The following is a 12,071-nucleotide window of genomic DNA, read 5'->3' as shown; positions in this document are numbered from 1 at the left end:
CAGTGCGTTATCAACATTATTCTCGTAATAAATCCAAAACAACCACCAATGAGGAAGAAAATTAACTATCCCAGCCAAAACCTGTATTTTCGATTAAAAACCCCCGGAGGTGGCCCGGTCGGGATTCGAACCGCGGTTCTGGAGCTCGGCCCCGCCCCGGGCGGAAGCGGAAGGGCGGGGCTGAGCCCGGCGCGGCGGAGCGGTGCCATGGAGTCGCGGGCGCTGCGCTGGGAGACGCTGGCGGCTCTGAGCTCCTCCAGCAAGGGCCGCCTGAGCTACGGCCGCCGCTGGCCGCACGATGAGGTGGGGGCGGCTGGGGACCCCCGGGCCGCGGCCGTTCCGCTTTGCACACACAGGGTCTGGGTGGCTGAGGTGGGGTCCGTGACTGGGCCCGGCGGTGGGACGTTGACTCCCGCCTCCTCAACAGCCCCTAGGGTTTGAAATGTATTAGTATATATCGCGTTATGTTGTCTGTGCTGCCCGCTCCTGGTGTGTCAGCACCTGGGCCCCTCAGCTCCCCCTCCAGCAGGTCAGGTCCATCCTCCTGAACGCATATCGCAGGGTTTGGGGACGAGGGGCTGGTACAGGAGAAGGTTCAAGTGTGGCAGTCCTGCAAAATAGGGGAACCTGGGGAAAGCGTTGGAAAAACAGCTAAATAAATGGGTTTCTGAGCTGCGGTTCCAAAGCACCTGTTGATCTATGCCAATGTTTTTGATGTGTGGTAATGACTCATTGCTTTCTAGATATGTGTCATGTTCACAGAGCGTTTTCTCCCCAGGATCTCTTGGAAGGCTGCATGTCTCCCGTCGTGCTGTCCCCGTACTCTGGCTGGGTCCTAGACAGAGTGGTTGGGCAATCGGCGCCAGAAATCGCACCCTCCAGAAGTTCAACGCCTAAAGAACCCGCTCCCCTCACAAACGGGTCGTCTCCTCTGGAGGTCACACCCGCCAGCTGCCGGGGCTCTTCGCCACTTCCACCTGCACAGCCAAGCGAAACAAAGGTACCTCTGGTTGTAACCCATGGCTGAGCAGCTGTGACAGAAAAGTGCCAACATGCTGCCGTGAATTGTCTGATAAAGTTTGGTTTGTGCTCTGTTTTTGTGGGGAAAAACATACTTAGTTTCAACTTCTTGTGGGATAAACAGGCGATGATAAAATTTGTATTAACAAGGTCTTCGGAGAATAATGTTTTATAGTGGGCCAGAAGCAAACTCCCTTTTTCACCATAACCGAGGAAAACGTAGTTGTAGCTGTGTAAGTGGACTGATAGCACAGGATTCACCCGTTTGGAGGGATCAGGTCACAGAGTGGGGTCAGGCCTGAGTGCCCCCTTGGGTTCTCTGGAGTCTTTGGATGACGTAGAATTGTCTTGGCTCCCTTTTACGAGCTGGGCAATGGGCATTTGCGTTGTGGAGGGAATCAAGTTGATGGAGCACCTGAAAAGAAAACAAATATCTGTTGCTATGCATTAAATTATGGCTTCACCACATAACAGTGATACTGAGCAGTAAAGCTTTGCATGATCTTGCCCTCATTTAGACTTAAAAATGTATTGTGAGGAAAACATCTTAATAAAGCAACAAGATCTGATGCAAATTATAAGAGAGACTCTGAAAACTCCTCCTGAAGAATGATTCAAAGTAGAAACCTGTCTTGACTTCTTCCAGTGTAACATCCTCACAGAATGTGAAGAGAACATGGGGACTCTGTCTGGCCTTTCTAGGTGACAGTCAGTCCTACAGGCTCTTGGTGTCTCTGCTCCCAGTTTTAGTCATTGGGAAAAATACTTATCTCAAATTCACGTAGGTGCTGGAGAATACTCAAAATGGTGAGGCTACGCCACCAGGGTATGTAACTACTCTAAAAAGTTGTGCATTGATTAACTCCTTTGTTTCTCTAATGAGCGGTTTAGGAGATTTCATTTACCCGATGTTTTCTGTGAGTTGCTGATGCTGTATTTGGTCACTGATTTTGCTTGTATGCTGAACACGCAGGGAAATGGAGATCTTGGTCTGCTGGAAGTGGATCACGAAGTCTTTCCAGCTGTTCTGCCGTGTAAAGTCACAGAAGTCGAAGGCTGCATTCGGATGTACGAGGAGATGCACAGGCTGAAAGGAAAGGTAAAAAATCCAAACCAAAACACAACAACCACCACATAAGGAAAAACACACACAAAAATTGTGGAGGGTATATGTGAGTCGCAGGAGAGCTACATAACCAGATGTAACAACGCTCTGGTAAAAGTCTCAGGACAATAAGTTATCCTAGACATTGTCCCACTTTGGGTAATTGAATTTTTATGTTCTTCTGTCGGTGTTTGCTGCGTTGCGGTGCGACGTGCAGGAGGGGCTCAGGCAGCGGCAGGAGCAGCAAGAGCAGATGGTGAGGGCAGTGTCCGACCTGGCAAGTGAACAACTGAAGCGCTTTGATGAACTGAAGGAGCTAAAGCAGCATCAGGAATTCCAGGATTTGCAAGAAGTAATGGAGAAGAGGTGAGATTAGCTCTGGTAGCCTTAAAATGTTATAGCATTTAATCAAAGTGAGGGTTAATTCTTGTGCCTGACAGCTCTATGCTAGTCACTTGAGCTTGAAAATGTCACCTGCTGCTTTTCTTACATTAACTATCCTGTTTGGCTGTCAGAATAGATCTCTGGCTACTGTTGAGGTTTCAGTGGTTAGAAAAAGACGATATTTGTGACAGTTAAAGTTCCTTTACCTTGGCTTGCTTTAAAAGTTACTTGCTGTTTGTGTTTTGTGCTTGTCTTGGACACAGTTTTTCTGTCTTTATGTGTTTTGTAGCTCAAAGGAGGCGCAGGGGCAGCAAGAGAAGCTGAAGGAAGAACACAGACACAGAGCAAAGGTCTGAGACTTGTAAGGGTTTTCTTTCATAAAAGACCATGACTACTCGGTGGGAACTGGAAAGACCAGTTGGTTTATTTGTGTTTAGGTGCCACTCCTGGAGTGAAAATGTGTTTTCTGGTGCTGACCTTGAGTTGCAGAAATGCAGTAATGGCAAATGTTGTAGGAGCAGGAGGGACCCCTGAGTCTGGAGTTATTTAAGTATTTTGTGTGTCTTCTGTCTTTCCCCAGGTATTAAACCTCAAGCTGCGCGAGGCAGAGCAGCAGAGGCAGCGTCAGGAAGAGCTGGAGCGCTTGCGCAAGGAAGAGGGGCAGGAAAGGTTGCGCCGCCTCTATTCCATCCAGGAGGAAGTTCTGCAGCTCAACCAGCAGATTGATCCCAATTACAGACACAAAGACCTGCCAAGGATCGACCTTTCTGCATACAGTAATCGTGGCAACCAGATCTGTGGGCTGGTGTCAGGACTCATCCGCACCACAAGTGAGGTAGAGGTTCTAGATTTGTTCCTAACTTGGGTTGTTATTCCTTCATAAAACTTCCTTAGTTGTCTCCAAAGGCAGCTTGTTATGAGGCCGTTAAAGAAGATGTCACAGAAATGATTTTAGATATTCATCCTATAAAGCATCTACTTTAAAAGGAAGATTCTTTTCTGAGGCACTTCAGCTCTTGTCTTGAAAAGGGCTTATAAAAATGCATGAGGATTTCTACAGGAGAAAGACTGAATATTAAATTCTGTAAACTCTCGATGCTGTTAACTTCCTTTTTGAGACAACCATGGGAGCGGAGTGCTTCATAAATTATTAAGTATTCAACACGTTATGATTCTCCTCTACTCATAAGCCTTTTTGCTGTAAGTAGGTTTTTAAAATATTTATTTTGCTATGGAATGGTGGGATGCAAACCTTGAAAAATACAACACTGTAATAAGGCTAATTCTCTGACCCCGCTTCTCACAGCTGCATTTCTGCAGAGGAAGCTGCCTGGGCTTTGCTTTGGGTTTCCCTTATACTTGTCCAAGTGTGTTGTTATTTTTTGTTGTCCAAGATCTTGCGAGGTTGTCATGGACTAACATTATTTACAAACGTTATGACCAATGTTATGTAAAAATAAAGGAGAAAAAGATATTTTCACCGCATAGGATAAAAGGTGTAGTCGGCTCCCAGATTATCTGAAGGCTCCTCGCTCTTGCTGTTCCCCTGCAGATAGTGGAACAAAAGACTGATGATTGTCTCCGTGTTTCCTGACAGAGAGGTTTCCCTACTCAAGTGGATGTGGCCAACACCGAACGAGCGCTGCAGGAGATGCGAGGGCTGATCTCCAGCATGCAGCAAGAAATCGCTGCAGCTGTGGAAGAGAAAAGGAGAAGAGACGAAGAGGAAGAGAGACAAAAGCAAACAGAGTTACTGAAAAAAGAGCAGATGAAGGCTCAGACTCCCGCCCCTGCACAGCAGTCAGGGGGAAAGCAGCAGAAAGAAGGTTGGTTCCACCTTTTTTCTCCTTACACTTTATTTCACTGTTAGGCTAAATGCTACTTTGGAATCTTATTTTTGTGATGACATACCTTCTTGGAGCCTTTACTTTTAGCACAAGCAGCAAAATGGGTATAGGACTGCTGGCAGCAAACTCTTGAAATTAAACCGATGCAGCATCAATTGATTATATTAATGGGAGCAAAACCTACTCTTCCTAGAGAGTATATCATATATTGGAATATAAGAGAATAACGTTGTGCTGCCTTGTGACTGTAGATGTGTTATGCGTGATGTGACAAAACATACGAGGACAGACTGCTGAAATAGCCTCCTCCTTGAGAGTCAAGTGAAATCCAGGCATCTTGCATTTATCAGCTACTAAGCTGAAGAAGGACAAGTCCTGTAGCTTGCAGACTTGTAGTTAATTTGTGAACGTAGCTTTTAAACTAAATTTGGGGGAAAAACACTCATGAAGCTCTTAGTTCCTTGCAATTTTTTTAAGAAAAGTTTTCTTTAGGTTTTCTAAAGTTTCGGGCCTGTCTTAGTCTTCTGTTGTTTGTTTTTAATACCAGGACTTCAAGTGAAGGCAGAAGAAAGTACCATGCAGTGGTACCGGCAGCTTCAAGATGCTGCTGAGCAGTGTGTTGCTTCTTTCAGTGAAATCAGCAACTGCAAAGACAACAACGAGGTACGAACAGATGATTAATACAGCTGAAGAGTGATTGTCTGAATTTCTAGGGAAACAGGACACCCTCTGTTAACAGTCTGCTCATCCAAACTGTCATAGTGGTTTACTTGTCTTTAAAGGTTTTTAAAGTTGTTTCTTTGTTTGTTCTGCAGGTTAAGAAGATAAAAACAGACTTGCAGAAAGCAGCTACAATCCCTGTGAGCCAGATCTCTAGAATAGCAGGTCAGGAAAACACCAAGACCCCAATCCAGCTGAAGTGCATTTTGCCGTAAAGATGTTTGTAGGACACAACGTATCCCATGTTTCTATAGCTTCTATCCCTACAACAGAAGGCTGGTGTGCACACAGCCCAAGTCTTTGCAGTACGGTGTTTACTTATGTTTTAAAGGTTTGTTGTTTCCCTCGGAGGCATCTTTCTTCAGGGTGCTTAAGTTCTTAAATCAGCTGTAGCAAATGCGCAGTTTGCGGTGCCTTGCCCTTCAGGATGTCAGTCTAATTTCTGTGAAGTTGATGTGGTTAAGACTTGTCTGCTGGTTCCTCATCTCCTGCTTCTACATTCCTTATGTATTTGCAGGCTCTCAGCTGAGAGAGATATTCGACAAGATCAATAACCTGCTCTCTGGAAAGTCCGTTCAGAGTGGAGGGCGAACGGTGTCAGTGACACAGCATCCGCAGGGGCTGGATTTTGTTTATTACAAACTTGCGGAGAAATTTGTGGTGAGGAAATGTTCTTTTTATTGGGATGACAAAGGTAGCTAGTGCTTTAAGTTCTTGTGGACACTGTCCTCTGTCTTCAACTCCTAAGAACAAAATTACCAGGTGTTTAGCTTGCATGTATTAATGTTCATATTGATTAGAGAAAGTCCTTTTTGGATTAAAAAATGAAAGGAGAAAGAGCTTAAGTTTATCTTCTCATCGCCTATTTTAGCTCTTCTAGGAGGAAGAACTAAATTCCAGGCTGTCAAGGGTTTTGATTGCAGGGTGACAATAAAACCGTGGCAGATGTATTGGTAACCTCCTCTCCTCCCGCTTTCCCCTTTAGCCCCTCCCTCTCCCCCCTTCCCACTAAGGACCCGCAATCCAGAGGGAAAGAAGGACAGAGAGAACAGAGTTGGAAAAATGAAACATGTTTTACAAATGCTACTAATAAGAATAGAGAAAATAATACAAAATATACAAAACCAATCTTGAAAGTCCCAGCAACTGCAGAGCCGGCACCCGAAGTCCTGGACTGGACTCTGCAGCCAACCAGAGCTGGATTCAGTCTGTCACTGGCCTCAGTTCGCAGGGACAACTAGCAAGGTCCTCTCCTAATGTCGGCCATAAGGAAAAGGGACGAGATCCTCATGATCTCCCACTTTATATGAAGTATTCACATGAATGGGATGGTATACTCAGTTGGTCAGTTCCTTGGTCACCTGTTTCTCATCGCCCCTCTCGTGAGATGTCCATCCATGCTTATCAATAACTTCGCATTCCACTGCTATGTTCACCAAAACATGTGTCTGGTTCTCCAGGAAAATGCAGCTCATATGAAGCTTTAGCTGACAGGCAAATTCACTAAAAGAGAAACTTGTTTTTAACAAAACCAGGACACAGGCTTACATGTTACAAATTTTGATCTATCACAAAACTGTGTATATGCTCAAAACATGGGGCTTTATCAGCTTTTCTGTGCTTGGCCACATAGCCATGGAAACATCAGGATCCTTTAGAGGAGGCTTATTACACAGAAAAGAGGATTTTTTTGGTGTGAGAAATGGAGGGGTGGGGACTGACTTTCCTTTCCCTTCTCCAGAACCAAGGAGAAGAAGAAGTAGCTTCTCACCATGATGCAGCTTTCCCAATTGCTGTGGTGGCCTCAGGAATCTGGGAGCTACACCCTCGAGTTGGAGACCTCTTTTTAGCTCATCTGCACAAAAAGTGCCCCTATTCCGTGCCATTTTACCCTGCGTTGAAAGAGGGGACTTCCATGGAAGACTACCAGAGGTAAATCCAGTACTGGGCTTCTTCAGCAGGAACCCTGCAGGGGTGAGGACTGTATTATTGTGGGTGAGCTCCGCTTTTCTCCATCCCTGGTTGCGCAGGCACTGTGATGTGCTGGTGTAGACTCTGGAGGGTCACTAAGAAGTGTGCAGCTCCCTGACCTTGTTTCCGTGGAGCACCCTGTGTCCTACAGCTTTGGAAGTGGCTCTTTTGCTTCTTCCTCATCCTCAAAGAGCAGTTGATAGCCATAGCTTGATTTGGGTTGAAATATCCAGTACAGAACCTGAATATTCCACGTGGTATAATACAGTGAAACATACAATCCAGAGGGTAATGACCAGCCTTGCGTGGTTTTGGAGTATCCCTGTGCTCAGTGCAGTTGGTTTAAAGTAAGCTGAGAACTGCGGGGACTCAAGTGAATGTGTTTTGCTGTACTAATACGGGAACATCTTCTCATACTTAGGATGCTTGGATATCAAGTTAAGGATTCTAAGATAGAAGAGCAAGATCATTTTCTTAAACGGATGTCAGGATTGATTCGTCTTTATGCTGCTATCATTCAGCTCCGGTGGCCTTATGGAAACAAACAAGGGGTACGCATGGGTGGCATTATAGCTAGAACCTCGTTACTATCTCAAGAGTCTATTAAATGTGTTGTAAACGTGATCTGTACTTAAGGTGTGCTGAACTTAAACCAGCTCATGATATATTTGAAGGGAGATGGTCATAACCATCATCAGCAAAGCAATGTTTAGTGTAGACCTTTACTTTATATTTTCATAATGATCAAGTTTTGTTAGGCTGTTGTAAAATAACTTTAAGAAAGTAAATCAGAAACCTGCCTTTTTTAATAATAGCATTTTGCAAGTCCTAAAACAAGCGGTGGGTAAGTTTTGTGTTGCTTTATAGGCACATCCTCACGGGCTGAACTACGGCTGGCGCTGGCTCGCTCAGATGTTGAATATGGAGCCTCTGGCAGACGTGACAGCTACGCTACTTTTTGATTTTCTGGAGGTAAGTGATGTAGGTTACTGGTAGTTCAAGGAATCCAAATTGGTGACATTTTAGTTTCTGAAGGGGTTGCCAAGGTGAGGGTCATTGTGATTTTAAGAGCTTTTTTTTTTGTTTAACTTGTCCTGATTCCTTCAGAAAGGAATGTGAATATTTCCATGTTCTTGCAAATGGAGCTTTGGAGCTGCATGATTTAAAAACTTACATTTTTATACGTGCAGCTCTTGTTGTATTTGGTCTCATTTAAGGTCCCTGGAATTTTAAAAATGGCCCTAGGGAAGGCTGTTATTTTTGGAGGGAGACTGGAGCGAGAGGAGGAATAACACAAGATTGGTATCAGTGGCCACCACACGGTGAAAGAGAAAAGAAAAGAGTTATTTTGGTAGCAGTAGTGGCATTTAGACGATTGGCTCGGTTTATTGTAGGCATAGGTATATTCTTTTTAAACGTCTGGATAAAATACGAAGTGGTTGATATTGAAGAGGTTCATTGAAGTTGTCATGCTGGTCTGAAACCCAGTTCTGGAATCTGATCTTTGTGGCTTTCTGTACCGCAGGTGTGTGGCAACGCACTCATGAAACAGTATCAGGTTCAGTTCTGGAAAATGATGTTGCTTATCCGAGAAGACTATTTCCCAAGGTATGATATCTGTGCTTAGGCATGTGAAATAATCCTTGTTTTCTACTTGCTGACTGTTTGCTCTTAAATGACTCGTCCATCTTTTCCAATCTCTGTCATTCGCTCCCACACCCACCTGTAAATCAAACCCAACTTTCTAAGTAGATTTTGAAACGTGCTGTTATTTCTGCAGAATTGAAGCGATTACCAGCTCTGGACAGATGGGCTCCTTAATGCGTTTCAAGCAGTTCTTGGAGGTAAACCAATTTTTTTTCAGTTTTCAGATGTTCTTGTTTTGGGTTTATTCCCCTTCATTCAACATATAAATCACATGCTTGCAGCACACCTGATAGTCCAGACCTGTCACTATGATATAACCCAGCTTTTGTAACTTTTCAAATTACCTTAATGATACTTATGATGGGTTGCAGGGGGAGATGCGCAGGTTGTGGAGGATTCTGCTGAGTCATTTCTGGTGCAGCTATTTTCTGTTTTATCAGTGGTTTGCTTCTTTGCATCCATTGTCCTGATCAGATGCATGAGGAAGTAGACACTGTGAACCGCTCTCTCTGGCATCTTGCATCTTTCTTTCTTAAGAAAGCTTGCAAAACTGTAAAATAATTATTTAATATAATTAATATAATTAATATAATATATAATTAATTAATATGATTAATTAATATAATTAGTTATTTTAAACTGTAAAATAATTATTTAATAACCTAATGAAATTTAACAAGGGAAAGTGTAGAGTCCTGCATCTGGGCAGGAACAACCCCAGGTTCCAGTATAGGTTGGGAAATTACATATTAGAGAGCAGTGTAGGGGAAAGGGACCTGGGGGTCCTGGTGGACAGCAGGGTGACCATGAGCCAGCACTGGGCCCTTGTGGCCAGGAAGCCAATGGTACCTGGGGTGGGTTAGAAGGGGGTGGTCAGTAGGTCAGAGAGGTTCTCCTGCCCCTCTGCTCTGCCCTGGGGAGACCACACCTGGAATCTTGTGTCCAGTTGTGGCCCCTCAGTTCCAGCAGGACAGGGAACTGCTGGAGAGAGTCCAGCGCAGCCACCAAGATGCTGGAGGGAGTGGAGCATCTCCCGTGTGAGGAAAGGCTGAGGGAGCTGGGGCTCTGGAGCTGGACAAGAGGAGACTGAGGGGGGACTCATTCCTGGGGATCAATATGGAAAGGGGGAGTGTCAGGAGGATGGAGCCAGGCTCTTCTCGGTGATAACCAATGACAAGGGGTAATGGGTTCAAACTGGAACACAAAAGGTTCTGCTTAAATTTGAGAAGAAACTTCTTCCCGGTGAGGGTGCAGAGCCTGGCCCAGGCTGCCCAGGGAGGTTGTGGAGTCTCCTTCTGTGCAGACATTCCAACCCGCCTGGACACCTTCCTGTGTAACCTCATCTGGGTGTTCCTGCTCCAGCAGGGGGATTGGACTAGATGATCTTTTGAGGTCCCTTCCAATCCCAAACATACTGTGATACTGTGAAGTTGTTACGTGAATGTCAGATTATGATATTAAGACGTGAGAGCTTTAGAGTTTGTACTTTCATTTCAAAATTAATTTGGGTACATTTTATTAGCAATGCTTTCAATGTCTCCAATAAGAGCCATCACATTTCCTGAGCAAATTAAGAGACACATTTCTTTTTCTCTCCTCCAGACGTGTCTACAGCAGAAGGAAATCCCATTACCAAAGGGCTCTCTGCAGGCTTCCTTTTGGAGATCATAAATCCGTTTATATATCTTTCTCCTTGGATGTCGGTGCTTTCAGACCTGGATTCCTGTTTACATGTAAATGGAGGAATGAGGAGAAAATAATTCCATCCATGCATTCATGTTTATTGCATCAAGGTTTATGTTGGGCAGAACAAACTTGCGTTTGTTGCAAATAATTTGAAGTTATTCTTTGCTTTGGATTTGTGTAAGTTTTTGTATAGTAAATTATGGAAAATTGAAGGTGCTTCCTTCATGTGTTTAAACGTGTGGAAGATGTTTTAAATATAGTGTCTTGGTGACCTCTGGGCTTTGGAGGTTAAAGACTCTTGGGCTGAAAATGTGCACAGCACTGTTGTGTTCCTGAAAGTGAAAATACCTCACAGCTTTATGAAGTCTTAACAGAACGATCGATCTCGGAAACTTTCAGCTAGAACTTAATTTTTGTACTTTACTTATTACATCTGTCTTTTTATACTTCAGTTTTAGTTATGTACTTGCACCCTGTTTGTCTCAACAGCATCTGAAAACGACAGTGGGGCTGGTAAAGGCGCTTGGCCCAGCGGTGTTGACGCTTCTCTCTATTGAACGTGACTTTGCTCCAGGAGTCAGAATTCTCCATTTCAGAGGGCAGACTCATGGGTTTAGAAGGTTTGCATGGATAATAGTCAATTCACGGGGCAGAGTTCCCAAAACTACAGAAATTCTGTGTCTGATGGAAGCTAATAATCCTTTTTCTTATTAAAAAAAGGTGGCAAAACGGTGCCTTAATTCCTTCATTTGAGCACTTTTGTTGATGTTCTGCCATCATTTGAGAGAGAAATAGTGGGCTTGGGGTGCCTGAGGTGCGTTTTATAAAGGCTCTTCTTTTTATGTAAATGGATTTCTTACCAATGTTACTGTATTTTATGCATCAAGTACTGTAATACTTTTGTACCAATGGTGGATTATTCTGAGAATAGTTCATTCTAGAAATCTGTTTAAATTAATATTAAAGCTTGATTTTTCTTCTTAATCTGAAGCTGATGCAGTTTGGGTTTTTTCGTCTATAGGAGCAGGATGTTGGTTTCTGTGGGAGAGGGATGGTCAAGAACATCTACAGCTCTTTGGCGGGTGAATAAAGGAGATAAATAGTCCTGGGAGGTCAGTGGTGGGAGGTTTGTCTGATTTACAGTGCGCTGTCCTTGAACTATTTTGGTGGCCTCTGAGATGAGAAAATTTGCTCCTGAGTTCTAGAAAGCAGCACGTTGTTCTGCAATATACTGTTGCAAATTAAAATTACTATTTTTACCAGATGGGTTTGAGTTCTTCCTAGAGACACCGCAATTGGAAGCTGCAGAAAGCGGAGTTGAGGCCGTAGGAGAATCTGGATTTGATTTTTATGTAGCACTTGAGATTTCTGAGGCAAGGTTGTGATGTTCTTTGGAATTCAGGCCTTTAAAACCTTTAGCCTTGGCTTTAGAATTGGCTGGTAAATCAGTGAAATTTGCATTTGGTTTATATATTTTGTAAACTGACTCTGGAATCTAGACTGGTATTACCAGTGATTGTTCTGGGGTACTGGAAATATCCATCTAGTATCCTTTACCAGGTAACACTGAAGCAATACGACTGGCATTAGTACACTTGAAAATGTTTGGGGTTTTTTAGACCGAGTGGAGATATTTTAATTGCATCTTACATATCTACAATCATGTTGGAGACTCACTTTGCCAAGGTAGT

General features: G+C 43.9%; 1 protein-coding gene across 1 annotated transcript; it reads left to right on the top strand.

Annotated features, from left to right (window-relative positions):
• The first annotated feature begins 33 nt into the window (after positions 1–33).
• GLE1 (GLE1 RNA export mediator) lies at positions 34–11,370 on the top strand. Its single transcript, XM_065035280.1, has 16 exons — positions 34–303; positions 779–1,000; positions 1,994–2,119; positions 2,343–2,491; positions 2,799–2,859; positions 3,090–3,344; positions 4,107–4,335; positions 4,904–5,019; positions 5,172–5,241; positions 5,594–5,736; positions 6,818–7,008; positions 7,469–7,598; positions 7,915–8,019; positions 8,573–8,655; positions 8,828–8,891; positions 10,297–11,370. Exons 1-16 carry the CDS (start codon positions 49–51, stop codon positions 10,363–10,365), a joined length of 2,268 nt encoding a protein of 755 aa, XP_064891352.1. The 5' UTR covers positions 34–48; the 3' UTR covers positions 10,366–11,370.
• The last annotated feature ends 701 nt before the right edge of the window (positions 11,371–12,071 follow it).

Source organism: Columba livia, chromosome 19, assembly GCF_036013475.1.
Source record: "Columba livia isolate bColLiv1 breed racing homer chromosome 19, bColLiv1.pat.W.v2, whole genome shotgun sequence".
In the NCBI taxonomy this organism is placed as follows: Eukaryota; Metazoa; Chordata; class Aves; order Columbiformes; family Columbidae; genus Columba; species Columba livia.
The sequence above is the reverse complement of the archived record's forward strand: the minus strand, read 5'-3'. Positions and strand labels throughout refer to the sequence as shown.

What these genes read in the sequence shown, in the direction of transcription:
- GLE1 (XM_065035280.1), top strand. Translation starts at nt 49, where the DNA reads ATGAGGAAGAAAATTAACTATCCCAGCCAAAACCTGTATTTTCGATTA. An exon ending in TGCACAGGCTGAAAGGAAAG is followed by an intron (nt 2,120 to 2,342) that starts GTAAAAAATCCA and finishes TGCGACGTGCAG; the next exon opens with GAGGGGCTCAGGCAGCGGCA. An exon ending in CAAGAAGTAATGGAGAAGAG is followed by an intron (nt 2,492 to 2,798) that starts GTGAGATTAGCT and finishes TGTGTTTTGTAG; the next exon opens with CTCAAAGGAGGCGCAGGGGC.